The following is a 25,699-nucleotide window of genomic DNA, read 5'->3' as shown; positions in this document are numbered from 1 at the left end:
GAATGATAAAAAGGAGATGGTGCCAAACTATATGCAGAAGTACACAGAGACAGAAGAGAGGCAACAGATACAAGGAAAATTTCAGCAGGATGATCCTGGATTCCAGGTGCTTTACACTCTGGGACAGCTCCAATCTCTGCTCTGGGACAGGGACAGGAGCCAGGGAATGGCTGGGGCTGGGCCAGGGCAGCTCAGGCTGGAGAACCAGAGCACACAGCCCCGAGCTGTGCCAAGGGAAATTCAGGTTGGATATCAGGAAAAAGTTTTCTACAGAAAGAGTGATAAAGTTCTGGAATGGCTGCCCAGGGAGGTGGTGGAGTCCCCATCCCTGGGTGTGTTTAACAAAGCCTGGATGTGGCACTGGGTGCCAGGGTTGAGTTGAGGGGTTGGGGCTGGGTTGGACTCGATGATCCTGAAGGTCTCTTCCAACCTGGTCATTCTGGGAATTCTGTGAGATCAGGGCAAGGCTCTTCCCCCAGAGGGTGCTGGCACTGCCCAGGCTCCCCAGGGAATGGGCACGGCCCCGAGGCTGCCAGAGCTCCAGGAGCCTTTGGGCAGCGCTGCCAGGGATGCCCAGGCTGGGGCTGCTGGGGGGGCTGGGCAGGGACAGGGGCTGGATTTGATGATCCCTGTGGTCCCTTCCAGCTCAGGAGATTCCATGATTCCACCATTCTCTGACCTCCTGCAATCTGCAGCTTCAGCTGAGTGTGGGGAGAGATTTCCATTCTGCCTTGGATTTCCATTCCCAGCCTTGCACATCCAGAGGAGTGAGCAGAGCTGGCCCAGGGCCATCCTGGGTGTCTTTGGAAATGCCTTGAAAAACGCAGCTTCAATTACTCAAAATAAAAAAGGGGTTTCAAATTTGAAATTTTAAATGAAAGCAAGTCATGGAACACCATGGGCATAAAGTTCCCTGAAATCCAGGAAGCAATAATGAGACAAAAGAGGCTTTATTAACACCTTAGTGAGGAGCCTGCAAGGACACCTGTGCCAACATTTGCAAAAGGGGAGGAAATTTCAGGAGTATTAATTATCCCACGTGACCTGCTCTCCTTGAAAACAGCAGCAAGATCATCCAAGGAGACTCCAAGGGCAACGTGTTCCCAGCTGAGGAATAAGATGACAAAATCTGAGACCTACAGCCTTTTTCCCAGGAAGAGGCAGATCCTCCCTCTGGGTCTCAGGGCACAGGAGCAGCACAACTCCCTCTCACCTTGAGCGTGGAGCTTTTGAGGAGAAGCCTTTTCACACCTGACCAAGCTGCAACTTTTCTCTCCTTTCTCACAGGAGGTGCAAGGACTCAGTGAGGAAACTCAGTCTCCAGCACCAAGGATCCCAGAGTAAGGAGATATCCATAATTGTGCTGGGAATCCATCTGACCTCCCATCTGCTCTGGTGGGGCCCTTCCAGCTGCTCAGGGCTGCCTCCAGCTCTGGGACCAGCTGGAGGACCTGGAGCTGCTGGAAGGAGTCACAGAATTCACACAATTCACAGAATCACTGGGTTGGAAGAGACCTCCAAGATCATCGAGTCCAACCCAGCCCCAACCCCTCAGCTCAACCCTGGCACCCAGTGCCACATCCAGGCTTTGTTAAACACACCCAGGGATGGGGACTCCACCACCTCCCTGGGCAGCCATTCCAGAACTTTATCACTCCTTCTGTAAAAAACTTTTTCCTGATACCCAACCTGAATTTCCCTTGGTGTAGCTTGGGGCTGTGTGCTCTGGTTGTGTCAGTGCTGCTGGAGAAAGAGCCCAGCCCCAGCTGAGCACAGGCACCTTTCAGGAGTGTGCAGAGTGATGAGGGCAGCCCTGAGTCCAGAAAAAACCTGGAGCTGCTCTGGGGCTCTGAAGCCAGGCTGGAAGAGCTGGAGGTGCTCACCTGGAGAGGAGAAGCTCCAGGGAGAGCTCAGAGCCCCTGCCAGGGCCTGAAGAGGCCCCAGGAGAGGTGGAGAGGGACTCTGGTGTCACACTCAGCTGGTGGTGCTGACTGGCACAATTTCCAGGTGCAGGGTCCCTATGTCAAGGGTTGATATCCAGCCAATGCTGTGAAACCTTCTTAAATCAGCTGATAAAATCACAGGGAGGGGTTGTGGATCCTGCAGGAAGCAATGCACAGCCCCATATCTCTGGCAGGGAGATTCTCATCTCCTTATCTCTGCCCCAGCCCCACCTGTGCCGAGTCACAGCTCAGGTGCGCCCCAGATTCTCCAAAGAACAACAAAAATTCTCAGCAGTGATTTTTAACTGCAGATTTGTACCAACAGACCTCAGGACACTTTGCCAAGACAATTACCATCATCCCAAAGGAGCACAAAAGGAGGAAAGACCAAGGATAAATGTTCAGTCACTGCCCCAGCAGAGACTGAACACACCCTGGGCACCACAAGTGCAAAGTGTCACCATCAGGCTGACACATCCTGCAAATCCAGAATATCACCCTAGAAAAAAGCTAGAAAGTGGCAAAAGAGAGTCAAGAAATATTTGATTATATATATTTAAAAAATATATATAAAAAGCCAGGAAATGTTTAAAACTCAGAGCATCTAAAAACCAACTTCCTTCTGCTGCTCTTGCAAGAGCCACCCTTGGCCTTTCCCAGCTGATGAATTCCAGAGCAGAGTCCAGACCTGGCAGCAAGAGCTGTGTCCCAGCAGGTACCAGATGCTACAAATCAGAGCCCAGTGAGGCTGGGATGGAGGGAAGTGGAATTCAGACCCTGAACTCCTCAGGCAGAAGGAATTGGCTCCATGGAGAGGCTGCTGCATCCAACACATGATTTCTTCTGAGAAGGCCCTGCCTAAATAATTGAAAATGCAATTTTGTTGTTTGGGCCTCCTGGTATTCAAACCTCACCTAATTTCATTTGCCTTACTCCAAAGCATTTTGTGATGTGATTTAAGGAGGAAAGGTTTGATACAAACACTCTTATTTCATTTCCAAGCTGTGCTGTTGGCAAAGGCCATGCAAGCATCCCTTCACCCCACACCTTTGAATTAGGCTCCTAATTAGAGTTAACAGCTCCTTTTTGTCAATCATTTCTGGATTAATTCCATTTCTGCCCCATCTACAAGTCCAATGGCATCAGAAGCAGGTGCTGAGCCTGACACTTCCCTCTCCTCACTCTCCTCTCACATTAAAAGAACTTCAGCAGGGCAAAACTTTCCCCTTTTTGCCCAAGCAGATGTGAAATGCTCAGCAGACAGAAATAAATATGTTCCAGAAAGCCTTTTCCTTGCAGATCCTGCATATTGGTATCCAGAGGGAGCTGGGGCTTGGCTTCAAAGGCAACAACAGCACCAAAAAAAGGCCAAATTGCCCCAAACATGAGGCTCAGCACTGGGCAGGGAACAGGCCATAATGGCTCAAATGCTGTGCTCAAACACTGGATTTATCAAAAGGAAACACTGTGGATTTGGGGCTCAGACCTACACAGATTAAGAAGCCAGGAAGGATCCCTGCAGGACGTGCTGGAGAAAGAAGAGAGCTTTGGGAAGGGCAGCCCCTGAGTGAAACTGCAGTGACCCAGTGCTGAAACCTCCTCCCCACAGTCCCTAAAATCATCCCACAGCCCCTAAACCATCCCATAGTGCCTAAAACCATCCAAGTGCCTTAAATCCATCCCACAGTCTCTAAAACCCATCCAACAGTCCCTGAAATCCATCCTACAGTCCCTGAAACCCATCCCACAGTCCCTGAAACCCATCCCACAGTCCCTAAAACCATCCCACAGTCCCTAAAACCATCCCACAGTCTCAAAAACCCATCCCACAGAGCCAGAGAGCTCTGGTCCCACCTTCACCCCACAGCTTTAGGCACAGGAAGAGGAGCTCAGCCCAGCCCCATCCCTGGGGCCTCCTGCCCTGCAGCAATTCCTGCAGCTGCTCCCACAGGATGGGATTTAGGGTCTGTGGGATGGAGTTTTAGGGACTGTGGGATGGAGTTTTAGGGACTGTGGGATGGGTTTTAGGGACTGTGGGATGGGTTTTAGGTACTGTGGGATGGGTTTTAGGGACTGTGGGATGGGTTTCAGGTACTGTGGGATGGGTTTTAGGGATTGTGGGATGGGTTTTGGCACTGTGGGATGAGTTTCTGGCACTGTGGGATGGGTTTTAGGGACTGTGGGATGAGTTTCTGGCACTGTGGGATGGGTTTTAGGGACTCTGGGGAGGAGGTTTCAGCACTGGGTCACTGCAGTTTCACTTAGGGGCTGCCCTTCCCAAAGGCACAGCCCTGGTCACTCCTGGTGTCCCCAGCATGGATTTTGAGGGGCCCTCAGTTGAAAATTCATCTTTGCTGCTACCAGACCTCAGTGCTGCCATTGCAGAGTTGGTTTCTGACAGAAATCTCCTCTTTTTCAGAATATTGGCAGTGGTGGAAAGGAGCGTGAAGAGATGATAATAAAATCAGGAAGTAGATGCATGAAATATATTCTTTTATAGGTAACTGCAGCTTATTTAACCAGAGTTCTGTGCTTCAGTGAGCAGTGTCCATCTGCAGCATGAGAGAAATCCTATTTGGCCCTGGAGTCCTTTCCACACAGAGAAGGAGAATCTCTGATTGAATTTGAGGATAATTACAGGAGCATGAAGTATGGCCTGTTATTAATCGTACCACAAGAATTCAAAGAATTCCTCATCAGTGCTTTCAATAAGGCTAAAGAAATCCCAAGCCTCTCTCCAAAGCTCCTGCAGTCCTTTTTCCAAAGCAGTTGTAGAGATATGGAGCATCAAGCAGAGAAAGCTAATCAGAACAACTCAAAACAGAAAAGTTAAAAGAAAAGACCAAGGGAGAAATAAATCAATGCAGAGCCGTAGGCTTTTACCAATTGTTCTTTAAGTAAAATTAATTTGTAATGTAATTAAACTTCTCCCCAGAGGGACAGGTATAATTGAATTAGAGGTGCCTGGGTAGAGTTGCAGGGTTTAGCAGCTCCTTTCTAATTGCTCACATCTTCCTTCCTAGACAAAGGCTATAGGTACTTTGATATTTCTATAGATGCTCATAAGGATTATGTGGAATTGTCTGATTTACCAGACTAAGAGAAAAGTAACTGCAGAAATTAAAATAGAGCAGAAAGTCCTGATCTTGTGTAGTGTTTGAGTCTGTTTGGGAGTGTTTGGTCTTTGAGTAGTGCTTTTAGCGAAACCTTTCATTTTTATTTGTTTACAGATTTGCATTTAGACCTCTCCTGCTGCTGCAGTTCACAAAAAGCCTCCTCAGTCCATTCCTGAGCACCTTCCCTGAAACAGCATCTCTGGAATTTTTGATTTCTCTCTTGCTCTGCATCCCACCAGCCAGGCCCTGCTCCTCTACAGCAATGTTCCCTCATCATGGATTAACTTTTAAGCCATTTTTAAACTCTGCCACTCTCCCATTTAAAGGATTTTGCCAAGTATTTCCAGGAGCTGTTTCAAATCCCCTTGTTCTGCCTCTATCTAATGGATTTGTGCACAAACCTTGGGCAGAATGGGGATTTCCAGGAGCATTCCTGGAGGGCTCAGCCCCAGCTGGGCTCCTCCCCAGGTGTTTGTGCTGTGAGTTATCCAGGCAGGAGTGAGGGGGCACATCCAGTCTGGCTGTCACCATGAGATTTTCTGACAAATCCCTTGCCCAGGATTTTTCTCATGAGAAGCCTCAGAAAAGAAATGCAAACAATAATTATCTGATTGCTTGGAATGTGGTCTGGAGGTTGCTCACCAACAGGTGCATCTTTGGTTTAATGTCAATTGTTTTTAATTAATGGCCAATCCCAGTCCAGCTGTGTCAGGCTCTCTGAGTCTGTCACAGGTTTTTATTATCATTCTTGTTTTAGCCTTCTGATGTCTCCTTTCTCTTTCTTTAGTATAGTTTTAGAATATAATATAATGTAGTATTATATAATATAATGTAGTATAATGTAGTATAATATAATATAATGTAGTATAATGTAGTATAATGTAGTATAATATAATATAATGTAGTATAATGTAGTATAATGTAGTATAATATAATATAATATAATATAATATAATATAATATAATATAATATAATATAATATAATATAATATAATATAATATAATATAATATAATATAATATAATATAATATAATATAATATAATATATCAGCTTTCTGAGAACTTGGAATCAAATTCTCATCTCTCACCTCATCCTGGTGACCCTCACAACACCACAACAGTCTGGCCATCACTGTGACCCCAAAACAACCAGCAAAGTCCTTAAGGCACCAAACATTCCCTGCACTCAGTATTCAAATAGGGATTTGTAGAAATCTGAGGCTCTGGAAACTCTGCCATCCCCCAGGAAAGGGGTAGGAAGGTTTGGGTCATCCTCAGTGCACAGCCAGGTGTGAATGCAGTCCCACAGCTCCTCAGCCTGGAATTCAGGAGGGTTTGGAGGTATGGGATACTTGGAATTTAAGAGGTTGAACTTGTAGGGCTTTTCAGGACAATTCTCCAAAGTTCTTTGTTCAAAAATCACACCAAAATAGGTTTCTGCCTGGAGTAGAGACAATCATCCTCAAAATGAGCCCACAGAGCCTCTGCTTCTTCTCTTGGAGAAAACCATCTTAAAAATTAAAACAAACCCCAAAACAAACAAATAAAACCCCCCAAAAGTGTCTGGTGTACTTTAGAATTTCCATTATGACCATTCATGGAGAGATTTAGTTGGGAAATTGGGAATTAGGAATTGTTCCCTGTGAGGGTGGGCAGGCCCTGGCACAGGGTGCCCAGAGCAGCTGGGGCTGCCCCTGGATCCCTGGCAGTGCCCAAGGCCAGGCTGGACAGGGCTGGGAGCACCTGGGACAGTGGGAGGTGTCCCTGCCATGGCAGGGCTGGCACTGGGTGAGATTTAAGGTCCCTTCAACCCAAACAATTCTGGGATCTCTGTTTTTTTTTTCTCATTGTCACAGTGACCAATCTTGTACCACCATGTCTAAAAACCCAGTGTGAGCATCCACAAAACCTTTCCCTGCTTGTGAATAATCTGGTTTTTTCTGTGACCCACGCTGGGTGCCCCTCCCCAGTGCCAGGGGAGTTTCCAGCAGGGTTTAACATCCCAGAAATACTCAGAGCTCCTGGATGAAGGGTGACAGAGATGCTGAGGGGACTGGAGCATCTCTCTTGTGAGGACAAGGCTGAGAGAGCTGGGGCTGCTCAGCCTCCAAAGGAGATGATTGAGAGGAATCTCATCAAAACACCCACAGGGAGGGCTCAGAGCAGGGCCCAGGCTCTGCTCCAGCCATGGGACAGCAGGACAGGCAGGAACTGATCCCAGGAAGTTCCACCTGAGCATCAGGAAGAACTTCTTCCCTGTGAGGTGAACAAGCAGCTCAGGAGGCTGGGAGTCTCCTCCGTGGGATGTTCCAGGGACAATGCTGTGCTCTGTGCTCTGGGGTGGCCCTGCTGGAGCAGGGAGCTCCAGGTGACCCTCTCAGGTCCCTTTTCTGCCCCATTCTGGGATCCCTTTCAGGGATGGGTTGTGGAGGCCCTGCCCAGGTGTTTCCCCATTGACAAAGGGCCCTCAGGGCTCCCAGGTAAAGGGCAGTGGCTGGGAGGATGCTGAGAATTTAATCCCCAATTTTTGGTGGTTTTCTGCCTCTTCCATTAAATTTCAGGCAGTGGGAGCCCCATTCCCAGCTCAGTGGGACTCTACACCAAGAAATCCAAATTTGCTGCCCAAGTGCTCCTGACACTAATTGACATTACTGGGTGTTATGGACAAACGCAGAGTTCCTGAAACATGGATCCATCCCTAATTCCAACCTATTCCCTATTTTTTGTCTTCAGCAGGGATAGATTGGAAGCCTAATTTGTGGCCTCTGTCTCAGGTAAGTTTCCCAGCTGGAGGTGAACAATTCCCAGAGACAGAAGCAGCCCTTCCAGCCCTCACTGCAACATTGAGGAGTTCCTGGCTCATGGATTTCTTCGTGTTCCCATGGAAAAGTCACTGCAAAAGGTGGTCCCAAAACTGAGTTTTTTAAATCTGTGACCTTTTTGTAGTTGAAAGATTCCAAGTGTGGGGTTTGTTTCCTAAACATTTAGTCCTAATTCCAGAGGAAATCCTAATCCTCAAACTTTTAATTACTCTGCCAATCTAGCTTATTATTTCCTCTGGTAAATTGAGGGAATGAATAAGCAAGAGTGACTTCTCTGTATGGTCTGTCTCTCTTTTCAGTTGAAATCTTGCCAAAAAAAAAAAAAAAAGACTTGAAAGAAATTTCTGTCCTTATTATACATCTCTCATTAAAGCTCCATTACCAGGTGGCATTAAATATTTCAACAAATATTAATAAGGAGCTTTTGATGTCAGAGCAGTCAGTATTCCTGACCTCTTAGGTCTAGTAAAAAAAAACTTCAAAAGTTTGCCTTCCTTGTAATAAGGTAAGACCTGAGGATCTGAGGCAAGAAATATTTAAGTATCTAATTTAGAGAGAAATCAAGGCAAATTAGGTAGATAAGGATCTTTAAAGATCTAAGCCAACACTGTTAGACTGTTGGAAATATTTGAAGTTTTTTTCCAGTCTTCTCTTTGGTTTTTTCAGAAGTTTTATTTAAATTTTCATCTGGTCAAGTGCTGAATAACAGATTTGCTCCTGGCCATTTTATAGGGTCATGAATGGCTTTGTCTTCCAGGAACAAACCTCATCCCATCCCTTGATGGGAAAAATTTGCATTATCAGCATGAGGAATTTCTAGGAGTTTTCCAGCTCTAGGAGTCCCAGCCTCCAAACTTCATTAAAATAAACAAAAAAACTCCATCCTTCACCTTCCATATTTTTTTAAACCAAGCTTTGCCAGCGAGTCTGTGACCTCAGGGAGACACCATTTCTCATTCACCAGAGCAATTTAAAAACCCAAACCTCATACTTCAAAAGCACTTCTAGACTCTCTGAGCTAAACCAGGTGAGCACAGGAACCAGCTAAAATAAAATCTTTTCACAAATACAGGATAATCTTCCCTCTGGGATTATTTCTGTCACTTAATGTCACAGGAGGGCACCGTGACACCCATCCCATGTCATCACACCCCATCAGGGAGGGCATGGAGCCAGAAAAGAATGGTAAAGTTTAAACCTTTTAAAGGCTCTGGCAGGAATCACAGCACATGTGGGGGCTTAGTGCCTGATTCCATAAACACTGGCAGGATTTTTATCTCCCAGGCCATTCCAGCTGCTGGAATGTCAGAGCTGGCAGAGCTCTGAGTGTGTCCCCAACAGGAATCACCCATGGGTGCACATCACCTGCAAAGTGACACAAATTTGCATTCTCTGAACACTGGTTAGCCAGAGAATCCTGCTTTTGCCAGGCATAATTTCCCTTCCTTGTGTGCATCCTGCTCCAGGACAATTCCTCCTGCCCCATCCCAGGACAATTCCTCCTCTTGCCCCATTCCAGGACAATTCCTCCTGCCCCGTCCCAGGACAATTCCTCCTCTTGCCCCATTCCAGGACAATTCCTCCTCTTGCCCCATCCCAGGACAATTCCTGCTGCCCCATTCCAGGACAATTCCTCCTCTTGCCCCATCCCAGGACAATTCCTCCTCTTGCCCCATTCCAGGACAATTCCTCCTGCCCCATTCCAGGACAATTCCTCCTGCCCTGCTCCAGGACAATTCCTCCTGCCCTGTCCCAGGACAATTCCTCCTGCCCCATTCCAGGACAATTCCTCCTGCCCTGCTCCAGGACAATTCCTCCTGCCCCATCCCAGGACAATTCCTGCTGCCCCATTCCAGGGCAATTCATCCTGCCCTGCTCCAGGACAATTCCTCCTGCCCTGTCCCAGGACAATTCCTCCTGCCCCATTCCAGGACAATTCCTGCTGCCCTATTCCAGGACAATTCCTGCTGCCCCATTCCAGGACAATTCCTTCTCTTGCCCCATCCCAGGACAATTCCTCCTGCCCCATTCCAGCCTTTACACCTGATTGAATCTCAACTTTGCAATAACCTTTAGGATAACATTCCTCTCTCAAACTAACACCCTGGTGGATTTTTTTCTGAATTGTGTGATTCAATAATTTGAAGTAGGATTTGAAAGAGAATTGAGATTGTTCAGTCTGGAGAAGGGAAGCTTTGAGATGACCTAAATGTGGCCTTCCAGGACCTGAAGGGGCTGACAGGAAAGATAAAGTGAGACAATTTACCAGGGCCCGGAGTGCCAGGACAAGGGGGATGGTTTCCCACTGCCAGAGGGCAGGGCTAGATGGGATATTGGGAAGGAACTCTTCCCTGTGAGTATAGGGATTGGGATGGAATTCCCAGAGCAGCTGTGGCTGCCCCTGGATCCCTGGAAGAGTCCAAGGCCAGGCTGGACAAGGTCTAGTGGAAGGTATCCTTGCACAGGGGGTAGAATAAGCTGAGCTTTCAGCTCCCTTCCCACCCAAACCATTCAGTGATTCCACGAGTGGTGAGTGAGAAGAACCAAGCCTTGAGGGACGCTGAGAGCTGGGGCATGACCACAGCACAGTGGGATCAGAAACACCAGAGCTGCTGAGGGAGCAGCAGTGGCCAGTACTCACAGAATTCACAGGATCACCAGGTTGGAAGAGACCTTAAAGATCATAGAGTCCAACCCAGCCCCTGTTGCTCTGGTTTTTTAAGATTTTCTAAGCTTTCTGATGTTTACATTCTTGTAACAAACTTTCTCACACACTTTCTGTAAATAACTCATTGTTTTGCATTCTTTTATGGAGGAGGAGAAATTTGATGGACTGTTGGTTTGTCCAGTGTCATTGGAGGGGTGGCACTGTCACCCTCCAATCCACTGTCACTTTGGGAAATCTATAAATGTTAGAGTCAGAAAATAAACTTCCCTTTTTTCACCTTGAGAACAGCAGTGTGTGCGCTCGTGTTGTTTCGTGTCCTATAGTGACAAGCCCACTTCAACTCAACCCTGGCACCCAGTGCCACATCCAGGCTTTGTTAAACACACCCAGGCATGGGGACTCCACCATCTCCCTGGGCAGCCATTCCAGAACTTTATCACTCCTTCTGTAAAAAACTTTTTCCTGATACCCAACCTGAATTTCCCTTGGCACAGCTCGAGGCTGTGTGCTCTGGTTGTGTCAGTGCTGCTGGAGAAAGAGCCCAGCCCCAGCTGAGCACAGGCACCTTTCAGGAGCTGTGAGAGTGATGGGGGCAGCCCTGAGTCTCCTTTGCTCCAGGCTGAGCACCCCCAGCTCCCTCAGGGGTTCCTCACAGGGTTTGTGTTCCCAGCCCCTCTCCAGCCTCGTTGCCCCTTCTGGACACGCTGCAGTGTCCCAAAGCCCTTCCTTGTTGGTAGAATGCTGTAGAACTCCCCACTTGTAATATATATAAGAAATAATAAACACCTAAGTGTCACAGACATATTTTATGAAAAAAACTTCCTTAGTATCTTTTCTCCTGAGAAGCTGAGAGGCCTCAGAAACGAAATGTAACCAATGGTTATCTGCTGCTGTGGAATGCAACAGGTGCATCTGGGATTGGTCTCATGTGATTGTTTTTAATTAATGGCCAATCACAGTCCAGCTGTCTCGGACTCTCTGGTCAGTCACAGGATTTTATTATCATTCCATTCCTTTCTATTCCTTTCAAGCCTTCTGATGAAATTCTTTCTTCTATTCTTTTAGTATTGTTTTTAATATATCGTTTTCTTTTAATATAATATATATCATAAAATAATAAATCAGCTTTCTGAAACATGGAGTCAAAATTCTCATCTCTTCCCTCATCCTGGGACCCCTGCAAACACCACCACACCTAACCCTGAACAGGAAATATTGTCTGGACAGTTTCCATCCCTCTTGACAGAGGTAGAAAAAAGGAGCCAAAAACCAGCAGTGAGGGGAGCTGCAGAGACTGATAAGGCCACCCCTGAGTCTCCTTTGCTCCAGGCTGAGCACCCCCAGCTCCCTCAGTGGTTCCTCTCAGGATTTGCGTTCCCAGCCCCTCTCCAGCCTCGTTGCCCCCTCTGGACACGCTGCAGTGTCCCAAAGCCCTTCCTTGTTGGTAGAATGCTGTAAAACTCACTACTTGTAGTCTAGATAAGAAATAATAAACACCTAAGCCTGAAGAGGAAATATTGTCTCAAGAGTTTCAATCCTTCTTGACAGAAGTAGAAAAAAGGAGCCAAAAACCAGCAGTGAGGGGAGCTGCAGAGACTGATACGGCCACCCCTGAGTCTCCTTTTCTCCAGGATAAACACTCCCAGCTCCCTGCAGTACTCACAGAGAGCAGTGGTCAGCTTCTCAGGCTGGTCATAGTGCACCATGGCCACACAGAGGGTGTTGAGGGCCACCACGCAGAGCACCACCCAGTAGAAGCTCTGGGCCTTCACCATGCGGCGGATGAAGAAGCGGAACATCTTCTCCTTCCTCCTGAAGTAGGACGAGCTCTCGTTCTTGCCACTCTTCAAACTGGCACGGGCAAAGGGAGACCCTGGGACAGAAAGAAGAGTCACCACAGCCCATCCCAGCAGGGAAAAGGCTGCAGGGGGTTCCTGGGCACACAGAGCCTCTCCAAGCACCACCAGAACAGCTCAGCAGGAAGCTGGGGATGTTGAGAATGGGCTGAGCAAGGGTGTCTCGCTTGTAATGAGGGATGAAGGCTGGGCTTTTAAAACTTCATGGGCCAATGCCTAGCTCCACCACCTAAACTGGGCTTCCAAACCTTTGCAGCAATCCTGATTGTCACAGTAAAACTCATCACTTTTTCCTGGTTGACAGGGACAGAGAGCAGCAGGCACTGGATATTTCTGCCCACGGTGGGGAGCACGTCCTCGTGGAGCTGGGTAGGTGCAACAGGAAAGATGATTTTCCTGCTCCAAGGACTGTTTTATCCCTGTTTTTTCCTGCTCCAAGGACCAGTTACTAGGGAATTGAGTGAATTCTCCTTAATTTACTCTCCAGCCTCAGCTATTTCTTTAGCAGAGGGCTCAACCTTCCTCCGTGCATCAGATTTTGAGCTCAGCCATTCATTTGTCTCAATTCTGCCTCTATCAGCTCCATTTCCACTCTGGGCTGAAACCCTGGCAAAGAGTCAAGGGTTTCAACAATAGGGAGCTGATGGAAGAAATGATTCCTGATGCCAGCTCTCCCCCTGGGGTAGAGGCACTGCTCAGATGAAAAGGCAATCTCCAGCTGATGCTGAGGCAGGAGAAATCAGGAATAAGGGAAGAAACACATGGACCCCTTGGGGCTCCTCTGCAGCAGCCAGGGAAGCTGCTGCAAGCAGGGGAGATGGTGATGGTGCCAGGCTGGCCACTGCCTGTGCCAGTGGTTTGGGACAAGATATCATTGCTGCCCTTCCCCACCCTGGGATGGAGCATCCCAGCAGGATGAGCAGGACATGTCCTGGCGCTCTCCTGGGCTCAGTGACATGAACAGAGAGTTCTGGCTTCAGCAGCCAAATCTTGGAGTGTGATCACCTCCATGTCAACACTCGGAATGGGTGGGAATCTCACCCAGCCTCGTCCTGCCACATCCACCACAGCAGCCAGAGAAAGGATGAGGCATCCAGATGTGACAGCAGCGGGTTCTCCAAGCCTCACAGCCCCACACAAGTGTGATGTTCCCCCATGGAAAGTGAGCTCTCTGCTCCATTTCACATTTCTGGCCATCCACCAGCACTCCAAAAGCAGAGCTGGCCTTGGCCAGGCTTTGAACAAACTCCATGCTGAAAAAATCAGTGTGTTCTTCTGTTGGTTTGAAAATCCTGCCTTTGGCAGTTTGGAAGAGAAGAAATCACAGTGCTCCTCCTCTGCTCTGCTTTACGACAACAAGAAGAGCCAAAGTTTGGGATTTAGGCTGCTTCATATCACAGCACTCCTTAGCAGGTACAGAGCTCTCAGATAGCCAAGCTCCTCTGTACTGCCAGACTGGCAAAGGAACAGTGCTGCCCTCTCATTCCTGTCTGCTGATCTTCCAGAAATGCAAAGCAGTGATATTTAAACTGCTCCAACATGGAAAACATTCCTTCTCCAGGCTTTGGTGTCTGGGAATCAAAGCAGTGCCCCGTGCCTGGTACAGCACAGAGGGTGTGAAGCCAGTGGGAGTAGAAAGAAAAGAATAAAAGCTAAGAACAACTGCAGAGAACACCCTGGGAAGTGTTTACCACTACAGAGCTTTATACTGCAGCTATAAAGCTCATCAAGGTGCTTGTGCTTGAATTAAAGTGCAACATTTTCAGCCAATGGCCAGAGAGAGACCTGGCAAAGTCTCCCCACCCTGAGCTGCATCTTCACGTGGCACTCAGGGATCATTTGTTAGTTCTTCCACACTCCTTCTGCTCCCATATGAACACACTACAGAAAACCATCCAAAAACCCCTTTTCTCCAAAACAGATCCTTTATGCATAATTGCCCACGTGATCTGATTGTTTATGCTCTGCATTCCAGCCTCTTCACAAGCCTGCAGAAGTAGCTGCTTAACCCATTCCTTCTTTTCTGCCTCGTTCCATGAATCAAAATCAAAGCCACTTTTCCCAAGTGGGTGAAGCACTCACAGAAGGTGGAAAGCACTGCTGTTATCTTCCCTGCCATATGCTCCCGAGACAGTTCCCAGCTCTGCCTCGGATTATTCCCGAGCCCAGATGCTCCATCATCCGTTGCCACCTGAAATGCTGAACTCCAAGATCTGTTGGTGTGGCTCTGGCTGCCCAGAGCTTAGAGGGACTTGGATTTGGAGGCAAAGATCTCATAATTATTGCAACCGTGAGCAAATATTCCAAAAACGACCATTCCTTGTCATATCCATGCAGGGATCCGAGAAAAAACAACAAACCAAACCAAAAATGCACACAGGCTGCTGCATTTTTGCCCCTTTTCAGCACCAAACCTCTCCTGGAAGTGGCAGCAGTTTCACCACAAACCCTGCAGGCCAGGGGACTGTGGCAGCTCAGTGCTGGTGTCAGGAACATGCCAAGCCACGCTCATTTTCTGCAACCAACTCTTCCCTTAAAGGGGGGGAAAAATAAATTCCAGCAGCAGCTGTGATCCCTGAAAACATCAAGGCCAACTTTCCAAAGGGCAACTGAGGCACTCATGCTGTGCAACAGCCACGGACACGGATTCTCAAATGTGCTGTTTGTGCTGCTCCTTCTGTGCATCCAGGATTTGCTGCTTCGTGGGGACTGGGCTGCCAAGACATTTCTTTGGAAGATAATGAGAACATCTGCTGCTTCAGCAGCAAAACAGCCTCCAACAACAGGCACAGGATGAGCAGAGTGCCCGACTGCAGAGCAGCAGGAGAGGCTCTCCCACAGCTCAGAGGGGTTTGGCTCCAGCAGCTCCCTGAGGTGGGTACTGGGTGCCCAGAGCCTCCCCTGGCAGCCCAGAGCTGCCTCTGCCTCCCCACCTGGGCAGATCTCAGCAGGGAATCAGCGCTGGGAGCTGCAGAATGGGCAGCACCTCCTCAGCCTGAAGACGCCAAATTCACCCCAGCAACGCCCCACGGTGCAGGATGCCCTGCTCTGCACTGGATCTCCACATCTGGCTTTAAAATCGCTTCAAGATCTTCCTCTAAGACAAGAATGAGAGAATTGAGGCCACTGCCCAGCACCTCCCAGTGACCACTCCCACAGCAAAAGCTGGGACACCTCAGCTGGGCATTAGTGAACCACACGACTGTGGCCACTTCCTCTCCTCCCTCCAACAGTGTTGTTTGGCAGATTTGGGGTTCATTAGCATGGATGAGCACGTTCCAAGCAGAATCCCAGGATGGCCAGCCCAGCAGGGACTATCCCAAGGCTTTGCAGGGCTCTCCCAAGAGTGCAGCATGCAAGAGCTGAGGCAGGCAGCGCAGGGAGAGGGTGAAGCCACGGAGCTTTTTGCTTTGGGAAGTCGAGTGCTGCTGCTGCTGCAGCAGTGGAAATTCATTCTCCTTCAGGAAACTGCAGCTTCTGGAGCAAAGGAGCCTCTCCAGAGGAGGAAACATGGCATGGACAGGTTGAGGTGGAGATCGAAACCTCAGGGGATGCGAAGCCAGTACTCACCAACGGAGCAAATGTCTGTGAAATGGTCCTCACCTTCTTCTGCATGAATCAGGTCATTTTTGCTCTTCTTTATTGCGGCTCTTTTCAACACTGCGTGCAAATTAAAGAGAAAATGCCCCGTGAGGATGCAGAGTGGATTCTCTCTCCCCCTCCCTTCACTCTCCAGGGCCAGCATTTCCTTCCCAATGCCAGCTCAAAGCTCTCCCACCAGGGTACCCTGGAGCAAACAGGACAACCCACAACCTTGCAGGGCCTCTGCACGCCTCAGTGCCAGGGTGCTTCACTCCTTTGCCCTTCCAGCTCTTGAAGGTTTGCCAGGCACAGCTCTGCACGTTCCACTTCATGCAGCAGATGCAGGAGGGTGGGGGGGTCACTGCAGCTGCGCTTTCAGCACAGCACAAAGGCTGGGCAGGGACACTGGAGCTTCCTGAGCCCCACGGGGCTGGGAGATGAGTGCTGCCACCCCTGGAACCACCAGTGCTGTTTGCAGCAGGCACTGTGAGGGAGTCAGAGTTTACAGAGCTCGGTTTACCACCCAGCCATGCCTCAAGGAGCAGAAATGCTGCGTGGAAAAAGCGGCCACACATCAGTGAGCAGCCTCTCAGCAGCACCCGGTGTTCAATCCCTGCCCTCTGGGGATGTCAGAATTCTTTGAAAACACTTTTTTTTTCCCCTCCAAAAGCAGCTTTTAGTGGGGAGGGCAAACATCACTACATTTACTCCAACTGAGAGCTCTGCACTGTCCACCCAGAGCACGGGGGGGTGAGGCAGGAGCACTGAGGACGCTGCTCCCACGACCACCTACCTGCAGAACCTTGAGAAGTGGCAGAAAAAAAAAATCACGTTGGTACAGTTTGGTGACAGCTTCGAGACAGACAGTAACTAAAGCAGCACTTTCTATCAGCAGTAAGACACCCCACGGTGTGGTGATACAGACTGGTCCGTGGGCACACACAGCAAAGCCACTCACGCTGCAGAGACTGCCCCGGGGAGGCTCCTCCACAACATCCCCTCACCCTAATTATCTACAAATTCCTTTCCCACACTGCGCGGATCGCCCTGCCCTGACAGAGACGTGGATGCGCTTCCTGCTCCTACGGGCTGTGCTTGAGTCACTTCAGGGGAACACCCAGAGCAGAGGGGAGGATGCTCTGAACCTGTGGTCTGGATCCATTGTTTGTGCTCCTTGCTGCCCCACCCAGCTCTGCTGAATCCTCAGTCCCAGCAATGCCAGCTCGGGGGTCCCTCAGGCTGGGTCTGTCCCAGTTCACTCCAGCATGTCCAGGGCCATCCTCAGCACTGGAGCACGACCAGCACTGGGATTAAATATTTCCAACACTCCCTGGCATGAACTGAGCAGCTTTTTATCTTCTGCCCCAGAAAACTCCTCGGTGTGTTTGGCAGTGAGGTTGTGCCATCTCTCCAGGCACATCCCTGTGATTTTTGGGGACTTGGAATTTACCACCATAGACTGTGGGCTGCTCCAGGCTGGGAACATTCTCGGGCTCCTTTCACTTTAGGATAAGAGGAACCTGAGTATCTCTGGGTCTTTACTCCATGCCTTGCACCCACCTCGAGTTTCTCACAGCACTCAGCCTTGCAGACAGCTCCTCACACACAAACTCCAGCGAGGCCCGGCTGTGCCCAGGTGCCAGCCAGGCTTCCCCAGCTCACACACACCCCCAGCACACACAGCAGGACTGGCACGCACACCTCAGCCCTGACCTGCTCCAGCCCCAGATCGTCCCCAGCGCAGGTCACCGGGCCGGCCGAGGCTGCAGCAGCACCTGCAGCGCTGCACGCCTGGGAGGGAGCCAGGCCAAAAAACCACCTGGGCATGTCACCGGTGACCTGGGCACGGGGCTGCGGGGGGAAAGCTGCCCCTGGGTGCCACCTAAGCCCCTGGTGATTTGCAATCCACTCACTGTTGTAGCTGCTGCCGCTGCCAGTCTCTGCCGGCGCCGTGCCTTGAGGAATCGGCCCTTCCGAGGCGGCCCTCCCTGACAGTGAATGGGAGGAGAAAAAAAAAGAGGGGGGGGAGGGAGGGGAGGGGAAAGGAGGAGACATGGGAGGACGAAAGATGGTCAGAAAAGGGAGAGGGAAGAGTCTTTAACTGAGCTTTGAGCGGCTGGCGCATCCTAAGAGCTGTCGGGGCTGGAGGCCCAGGGGGAGCATCCCCGTGGCCTCGCTGCTCGGCTCCTCCGGCCGTCCTGCCACGCCGGGCTCGCACGTCGGAAGGAAGGATCACCACACCCTGTTATGTCTTACTGCTTACAGCTAACAGGGGGCTCAGTCCCTTGGTCAAATCCGTTCGGAGCCCTGCCTTTCTCTCAGGTCAGCGCATTCGCTCTTCTCCATCCTCCTGGCAGCCTCTACCCCCTGCACACACAGCCAGCCACCCTCGGCAGGGCGTGGGCACCGACCCCGAGGGCACATCCCCATCCCGGGCCGGTGTGCGGTGTCCCATAACCGCTCCTCAGCCACCTGCAGCCTGCGCAAGGGGCTCTGTGGCCGGATTTGTGCCGGGTGCATGCGGGAGGATCCTCCTGCTCGGGAGGAAGGCGTGGCAGTGACAGCAGTGGAACCTCTCCCGTGGCACAGGAGGAAAATGCCCAGCAAAGGCACCTACCGTCCAGAGGGGACTTCTCTTCGGCGTTCTTGTCCTCCTCGGCCAGCATCACCTCCTCTGGAAAAGGAAAACCAGCCAGGGTCAGCCTCAGATTCCTCAGAGCACTGCCCCGACAGCGGCTGGTGGGGCAGCAGGAGCCTGTCCCGGTGCCACCCAGCCCATCGTGGTGCCACGCAGCCCACCCTGGTACCACCAGCCCATCCCTGACACAGTCTGCAGAGCAATTCATGGCTCAGGGCTGTGTTTCTCACTGAATTCACAGAATTCACAAATCACCAGGTTGGAAAAGACCTTGAAGATCATCGAGTCCAACCCAGCCCCAACCCCTCAACTCAACCCTGGCACCCAGTGCCACATCCAGGCTTTGTTAAACACACCCAGGGATGGTGACTCCACCATCTCCCTGGGCAGCCATTCCAGAACTTTATCACTCCTTCTGTAAAAAACTTTTTCCTGATACCCAACCTGAATTTCCCTTGGTGCAGCTCGAGGCTGTGTGCTCTGGTTGTGTCAGTGCTGCTGGAGACAGAGCCCAGCCCCAGCTGAGCACAGGCACCTTTCAGGAGCTGTGAGAGTGATGAGGGCAGCCCTGAGTCTCCTTTGCTCCAGGCTGAGCACCCCCAGCTCCCTCAGGGGTTCCTCACAGGGTTTGTGTTCCCAGCCCCTCTCCAGCCTCGCTGCCCCCTCTGGATGCTCTCATCTCAACTTCCCTCCCAAGCTGAGGGGCCAGAGCTGGGCACAGCACTCCAGGTGTGCCCTCACCAGTGCCAAGCAAGGGGCACAATGACCTCCCTGCTCCTGCTGGCCACAGCATTCCTGACCCAGGCCAGGAACCATTCTCAGCCTCTGTCCCTCTCACACAGGGGGAGGATTCCAAACCAACTATTTCCTCCATGAGATCCCTCCTCACAACCACCCACACCACCTCCCACACTGGGTCCTTCACCAGCTCTCATCCGCAAGGCACCTCTGGAGACCAAGGACCTTCCTCCAGACCAGGCAGCACCACAAATCCCACAAGCCCCAGGACGGTCCCTCATGCTCATCCATGCTGGAGACAGTTTGGGGAAGATGCTCCACACCCATCACTGCTCTTTTGTCTCCAAAAATCAGGATTCAGCCATGGGGAGCAGAGTGGTGGCACAGGGTGGGAGCAGCAGGGCCATCACATCAAATTTTTGTCCAAAGAAAATCCACAGCAAGTTTTCCATGGGAGACCTCTGCCTGGCACAGTGATTGCAACACCACCCTTCCATTCCTCTGCAACTCATCTCCAAAATACACCTTGCACTGTCCTAAATTAAAAAAAACCAAACAGGAAACACTAAAAACCAACCTCCCAAAATGGAATAATTTTTATCTGTGTGAAAGACAACCCAATTTCCTGAGGTTTCCCAGGGTACTGCCACCCCCCTGGCCAGTTGGCAGCACTGTGCCAATACTTGGGACTGCACTCAGAGCCACAGATTTTGGGTTTGCTGCTGGAAACTGTGCTGTGGGGTTCTGCTAAAGGACAACCCAAAGCAAACAAAACATTGAGTTGGCAGCTGGTAAACTCCACACTTCCTTCTATTCTCATAAATGGCAAATTCACACGCCTGTAATTCCATCAATGTGAGCTCTTACTAAAACATCTGACACTATGTTCCAACCAAATTTTGCTTTAAAGTCCATTTAAGCCAGTCTAGATGGAAGAGCAACTTCAGAAAAATAAATACAAACAAACCAGAGGCCAAACATCAAAGTGTGTAGCTGAGAGCTGTCTAGAAGGATACCAGAGGGATCAGCCTTATATAAGTCTATATAAACCACACAAGCCTTATATAATCTCTTTATTAATCATCTGGGAGAGAGAGGGAATGATACTTTAATAAGACAGCAAATTGAGAAGGCTGAAAAATAATACCAAGGGCTGAGGAAAGCTGGAAAATTAAGCAGAGGGAAAGGAAATACAGAAGTGCAAAATAATGCACCAGAGATGTGAAAGAAAGGAGAGCTGAGAGGGGTAAAAATGTCAGATGAGCTCAAAGCTGCACTTGAAAAGGTGTAAAGTCCTTCCAAAATCCCACAAGTTGTGCCTGCAATCCCCACCTACAATTCAGGTGGTTTTCAAGTCTTCTTAAGACAGGTCAGAAGAGTGAAATAGGCTTTTTCAGGCAGTTCAAGAGACTTCTCTGACCAGCCAGCACCTCAGACCAAAAGGTTCTTCTGAAGTCCCTCCCAGGGAAAGTTGTAGTGATGTTTGGGGATGAAAATATGGGAGGACTGAAATGGCAATTCCCAGTCTGACTGCCCTGAAACACAAGGAAGGGATGGGAGACCCTTCCCAAAGGCTGGGCTATACTGATTTCCACCTACAAATTACTCTTACAAGACAATTCTGCAAACCTTTGCCCCAAATTCAGGGTCCTGAATTGGTTCTCAAACAAACCTCCACCCATAAACACAGCTGGGCTCAGTTTTGCTGTTCCTTTAAAATAACCCAACCTTTTTTCACCTCTGAAATTCCCTCAAGCCTCACTCTCCTCCTGCAGCGTTCCCAGGTTCTCTCCCTTGATCATTATTCCTGTCTGCCTCGTGTCCTCTGGGAATCCAAAGGACCACAGCTACCCCAGGAGGTTTTTAAGGCTAAAAACAGAGCTCAGCAGGTCACTGAGCACTGCCAGGAGGGGTTTTCACCAGCCAGCATCCTGAACAGAGGCCCAGGAGCTGCTTTGCCTTTAGTCATCCCTAACAGAGCCTGGAAGGAGATCATTGGGCACCTGAAAACCCCCCCAAAAATGGTGCTTCTGCATTAGGAGCAATGTTCAGCAGAGAGATGGGACCAGATCAGCAATTCTGAGCCTCCAAACAAAAGCTCAGGGGCTTTGCCAGGGTGTCAGAGGCAGGGGTGTCTCAGCAGCAAGAGGAATTTTTGGTCATTAAGTGCTGGGTTGGAAATAAAGGCAAAGCAGCTGAGAAAGTGGTGCCCCTTCTCCTCCTCTTTGGTGTGAGGAAAGAGGACACTGGGGGCTCAAAGGAGCAGCAGATGACTGGAAATAACAAAGACTAAATGAGTTTAATTTCTGGCTGGGTAAATAGAAACAGTTGATAAAATGCAGCCCTCAGAAGTGGCTGCCATGCTCTCTCAAGGAGTTTTGCTTTGTCTTTGTGGGAATTACCCTGTCTTGGCATCTCACATGTGTGGTATTTTTGGGGTCCCCTGTCATGGGGAGGAAGGATGAATCTGACTCCATGTTCTTAGAAGGCTAATTTATTATTTTTTGATACTATATTATATTAAAGAATGCTATACTAAACGATATTAAAGAATAGAGAAAGGATACAGGCAGAAGGCTTAACAAGATACTAATGAAAAACTCCTGACTCCTTCCAGAGTCCTGACACAGCCTGACTGTGATTGGTCATTAAGTAAAAACAATTCACATGTTCGATAAACAATCTCCAACCACATTCCAAAGCAGCAAAACACAGGAGAAGCAAATGAGATAATATTGTTTTCCTTTTTCTCTGAGGCTTCTCAGCTTCCCAGAAGAAAATTCTGGGCAAGGGATTTTTCTAGAAAATGTGACAGTGACACACACAGGGTTCATTGCTGGAGGTGTCTGTTCCCATCTCTCTCAGGGGCTCAGGGCTCTGTTCTTCTAAAGAAAGCTGAAACCTGAAGTTCAGAAAGCTCTGCTGTGCCAAGGAATGGCCTTGAAATTACAGAGGGCTGGCAGAGAGAGGTGAAACCATTCCCAAAGCCTGGCACTCCAGAACAGAAGCACCCCAGTTTGGTGTGAAAAAGGTGGATTTGGAAAGAATTAAAATGCAAAAGATGTGAAACTTGATTAGCCCTGAACAGGAAGATTTTAGAGTCTCTGAGCAAAGTGTTTTCCAAATGATTCATGTCCTTGTAAGATAAGAGAAACATCTTCAAAAGAATATTTGTGGGCTTATAAACTCTTTACTCTGTGTGGAGAACTTGTAGTTCTCTGTTCTTCAAAAATTCCAGCCTTGGAGTTCCTGCAGTTCTGAGGAGTTCAGTGGAGAAAACAGCAGGAGCAAAATAATTTGCATGGATTGCATCACTTGGCACTTTTTAATTCCTCTGGAAAGGACAACTGCCTCCAAAGTGAAGGAGGGGAGGTTTAGGTGGAATTTTGGGAAGGAATCCTTCCCTGTGAGGGTGGGCAGGCCCTGGCACAGGGTGCCCAGAGCAGCTGGGGCTGCCCCTGGATCCCGGGCAGTGCCCAAGGCCAGGCTGGATGGGGCTTCCACCCCAAACCAGCCTGGGATTCTGTGATAATTCAAATTACTGACATTAATGAGAAACATTAAAGTCACTTCAGAGTGGTCAAAGAGCAATAACCACAGTGTTAAATTAAAATTATTGTTGACTGAGGGGTGGTAGGGCACAGGGAAAGGAGTGATTTTAGTCACTCATACTTCCCTTGGTCCTAAAACAACACTTGAGGTAAAAACCTGAGCACTACAAAGGACAAGGGCACCTCCTGTCCAGCTCCAGCAACTACACAGAATATGTGAAAAACTACAGAGCAAAAACCATCTAAGGATTAAGACCTCATTTTATGAAGCACTGGAATACAGCTTTCCACTCTTCCTGCCTTGCATCAAAAATAAACGAGGGGGGAAAAAATCGAACAAACCAAATGTTCAGGGAGGATATTAGAAATATTGGAAACCTGATGAGGCTTCCAGGGGAAGAGAGAGGATTGGGCTGATTGGTTCTGGGTGCTCCAGAGCAGGAAAAAATAAGATGAAACAAGGTAGAGGGAGATTAGAGAAAGAAAAGTAATTAAAAGAACTCCTGGATTCTTCCTCTTGCTGCAGAAAGGCAACGGATTGAAAGTGAGGGCAGGACACAGCTCCGTGGAGTTGTTTGGTTTTTAAAATCAAACTGGGTTTAACACATGGCACTCTTTGCTCCAAGAGTCAGTGAGGTCAAGGCTGGCAGAAGGATTTAAAAACAATTCAATATTCCCAGGAATAATGACCAAATCCTCCAGAGTTCCATTAGAGCAGAGTCCCAGGAGCTTTTGCTTTCCCTTTGTGCAAACAGCTCTTGCCTGGGGCTGCTGCAAGATTTCTGTCCCCTTCTGTCTGTCCTCCCTGGCTGGATCTCCCCCCTCCAGTCCTGGAGAAGGAATTCCAGATCATTTCAGAGCTGAAATCCCCAAACCAGATGTGGGAAGTCCCCGTGGACGGCACAGTCCCAGTTTCCTGAAGCCTGGATTCTCTGCTCTGCTTTGCCTTCACGCTGCATTTTCATTCTAAGATTTTATTAACACTGCTAAGCTGATTTTAATTACTGTTATTATTCAGCTGTACTAGGAGGCTCTTTTATATTCCTATTGTATTCTCAACAATGCCTTTCCAGAGTATTTTTAACATTCCCTGATTCAGCTCTTTTGCATGCACTTCCCTGTTCCACAAAGCCTTCTGACTCGTGTGTTATTGGGCTGAAAAATGTGCATTTTCCAGCAGTTTCACTTGACATTGGTGTGGCATTTATTCAGCCCTGGCAACATAGAAATGGAAGAGCCAGGAATTCCCACAGGGATGGGAACTGGAGCAGAGGTTTACTGTACATTTTATAATTTCTCCATCCCAAATTTCTCACAAGTTCAGCTGGTGATGGGCAGAGCAGGCCCCAGAGTGACACAGAGCCACCCTCAACCCTGCAGGGGAATTCTCATCTCTGTTTTAGTGATGGAGATCAGGATTAAGAGACCAAAAATCACCAAGAGCCTTAAAAGCAAGACAGGATGAGAAAAGGAGAAGCCCAGAGAACCCTGCTCCAGCCACTGGGCAAGGCAGGAATTAATCTGAGTTAGAGGCTGCACAGAAGCTGTAAACTAATGAGAAGACAAATTCTCAATGGAAAAGAAAGGGAATTCTTTATTTTCTGATTTCTCCAGAAGCACAGAATGAAGGGTGGCTGCCTGAGTTGCTGCCAAACGGTCGCAGTGAATAAAAGTCTGACAACACAAGTGGCCTTCAATTGTCACCCAGTACAGTGCTAAAGAAATAATGGGTTTAAAGCACCACATAAACTGCAGATATTTCTATTTTACATTTCAGTTGTAAAGAGCAAAGATTAAACTCATCTGTCTAAAATGGCACCCAGGAATCCATTTGAGAAACCAGCACTTCTTTTCCTCCCCATCATTGTTTTAAAAGGCCTTTTCACTTGGCTCAGATGTTGAAAAGCAAGCAAGGAGGGAATTAACCCCCATTTTCTTGGTGCTGCATGAAAGAATTGACTGTGGTTATGTCAATATATAAGTATCAGCTCCTCCATAAAGCAGGAAGGTTATTGGTAATCGTTGCAGTCTGATAAAAATGCTATTTTCTGTTAAATTGATGTGTCTGGGTCCTGGTTAAAGTTGCTCACGCCTTGCAATAAAGAGCAATGTTCAGTTCCAGTGGTTATAAATCAATGTTAATATGGGCTGGGGGGAGCTTCATACAAGTGATCTTTGTAGCTCATAAAATGCCACTTGGGTGGGTTTTATCAGCACAGAAAGAAAGGCTGATAAACCAGCTGGGGCAGGGAGTAAATAAAACAGAAATTACTCATGGAAGGGAACAGTTCCTCCCTGTGCAGGCTTTGGGCACTCCATCACTGTGGGTGCAACAGCCTGATCAAAAAGTGAGAAAGCAAAGCTCATTTTCTCTCTTTCTGACCAAGCTGTTGCATCCACAGATCACTTTTTATATTATCCTGTATTAGGAGAATTGCTTTGATCTCAGCAATAAAGCTGGCTCAGCTCTTTAGTTTTGCTTAAACCAAACCAAGATATTTTTGCAATAACTTTGGTGCGAACACTCAGAAATTATTCCAACAAAACCAATGAGTGCTGGCCAGGCCCTCCCAGGCTTGGCCACACCAAGGACTCATTCTGGAGCCCATCACTGTGGCCAGCTGGGGTCTGTGTACAAATCACAAACAGGACAGGACTGCTGGGAACGTGCCTTGAGCTGGTTTATTTTCCAGCATCACTCTCATTACATGGTGATGGCAATGGGAAGATGCCAGCAGCTCACATCTCAGGCAGCAAAGAACTTCATATTACAAATTACTTTA

General features: G+C 48.8%; 1 protein-coding gene across 4 annotated transcripts in view; it reads right to left on the bottom strand.

Moving 5' to 3' along the window:
- CACNA1B (calcium voltage-gated channel subunit alpha1 B) overlaps window positions 1–25,699 on the bottom strand; it is a 329,048-nt gene that overhangs the window by 131,895 nt on the left and 171,454 nt on the right. For 2 of the 4 annotated variants that reach the window (XM_066562640.1, XM_066562637.1), the window contains 4 exons: window positions 18,607–18,663; window positions 17,903–17,977; window positions 15,978–16,067; window positions 12,215–12,424 (listed from right to left, as the gene is read on the bottom strand). In XM_066562640.1, the coding sequence (XP_066418737.1) occupies window positions 12,215–12,424; window positions 15,978–16,067; window positions 17,903–17,977; window positions 18,607–18,663 (432 nt within the window). The remainder of the gene's footprint in view (window positions 1–12,214; window positions 12,425–15,977; window positions 16,068–17,902; window positions 17,978–18,606; window positions 18,664–25,699) is intronic. The other 2 variants (XM_066562638.1, XM_066562639.1) reach the window with 2 other exon arrangements.

This window comes from Molothrus aeneus, chromosome 19 (genome assembly GCF_037042795.1).
Source record: "Molothrus aeneus isolate 106 chromosome 19, BPBGC_Maene_1.0, whole genome shotgun sequence".
Classification (NCBI taxonomy): domain Eukaryota; kingdom Metazoa; phylum Chordata; class Aves; order Passeriformes; family Icteridae; genus Molothrus; species Molothrus aeneus.
The sequence above is the reverse complement of the archived record's forward strand: the minus strand, read 5'-3'. Positions and strand labels throughout refer to the sequence as shown.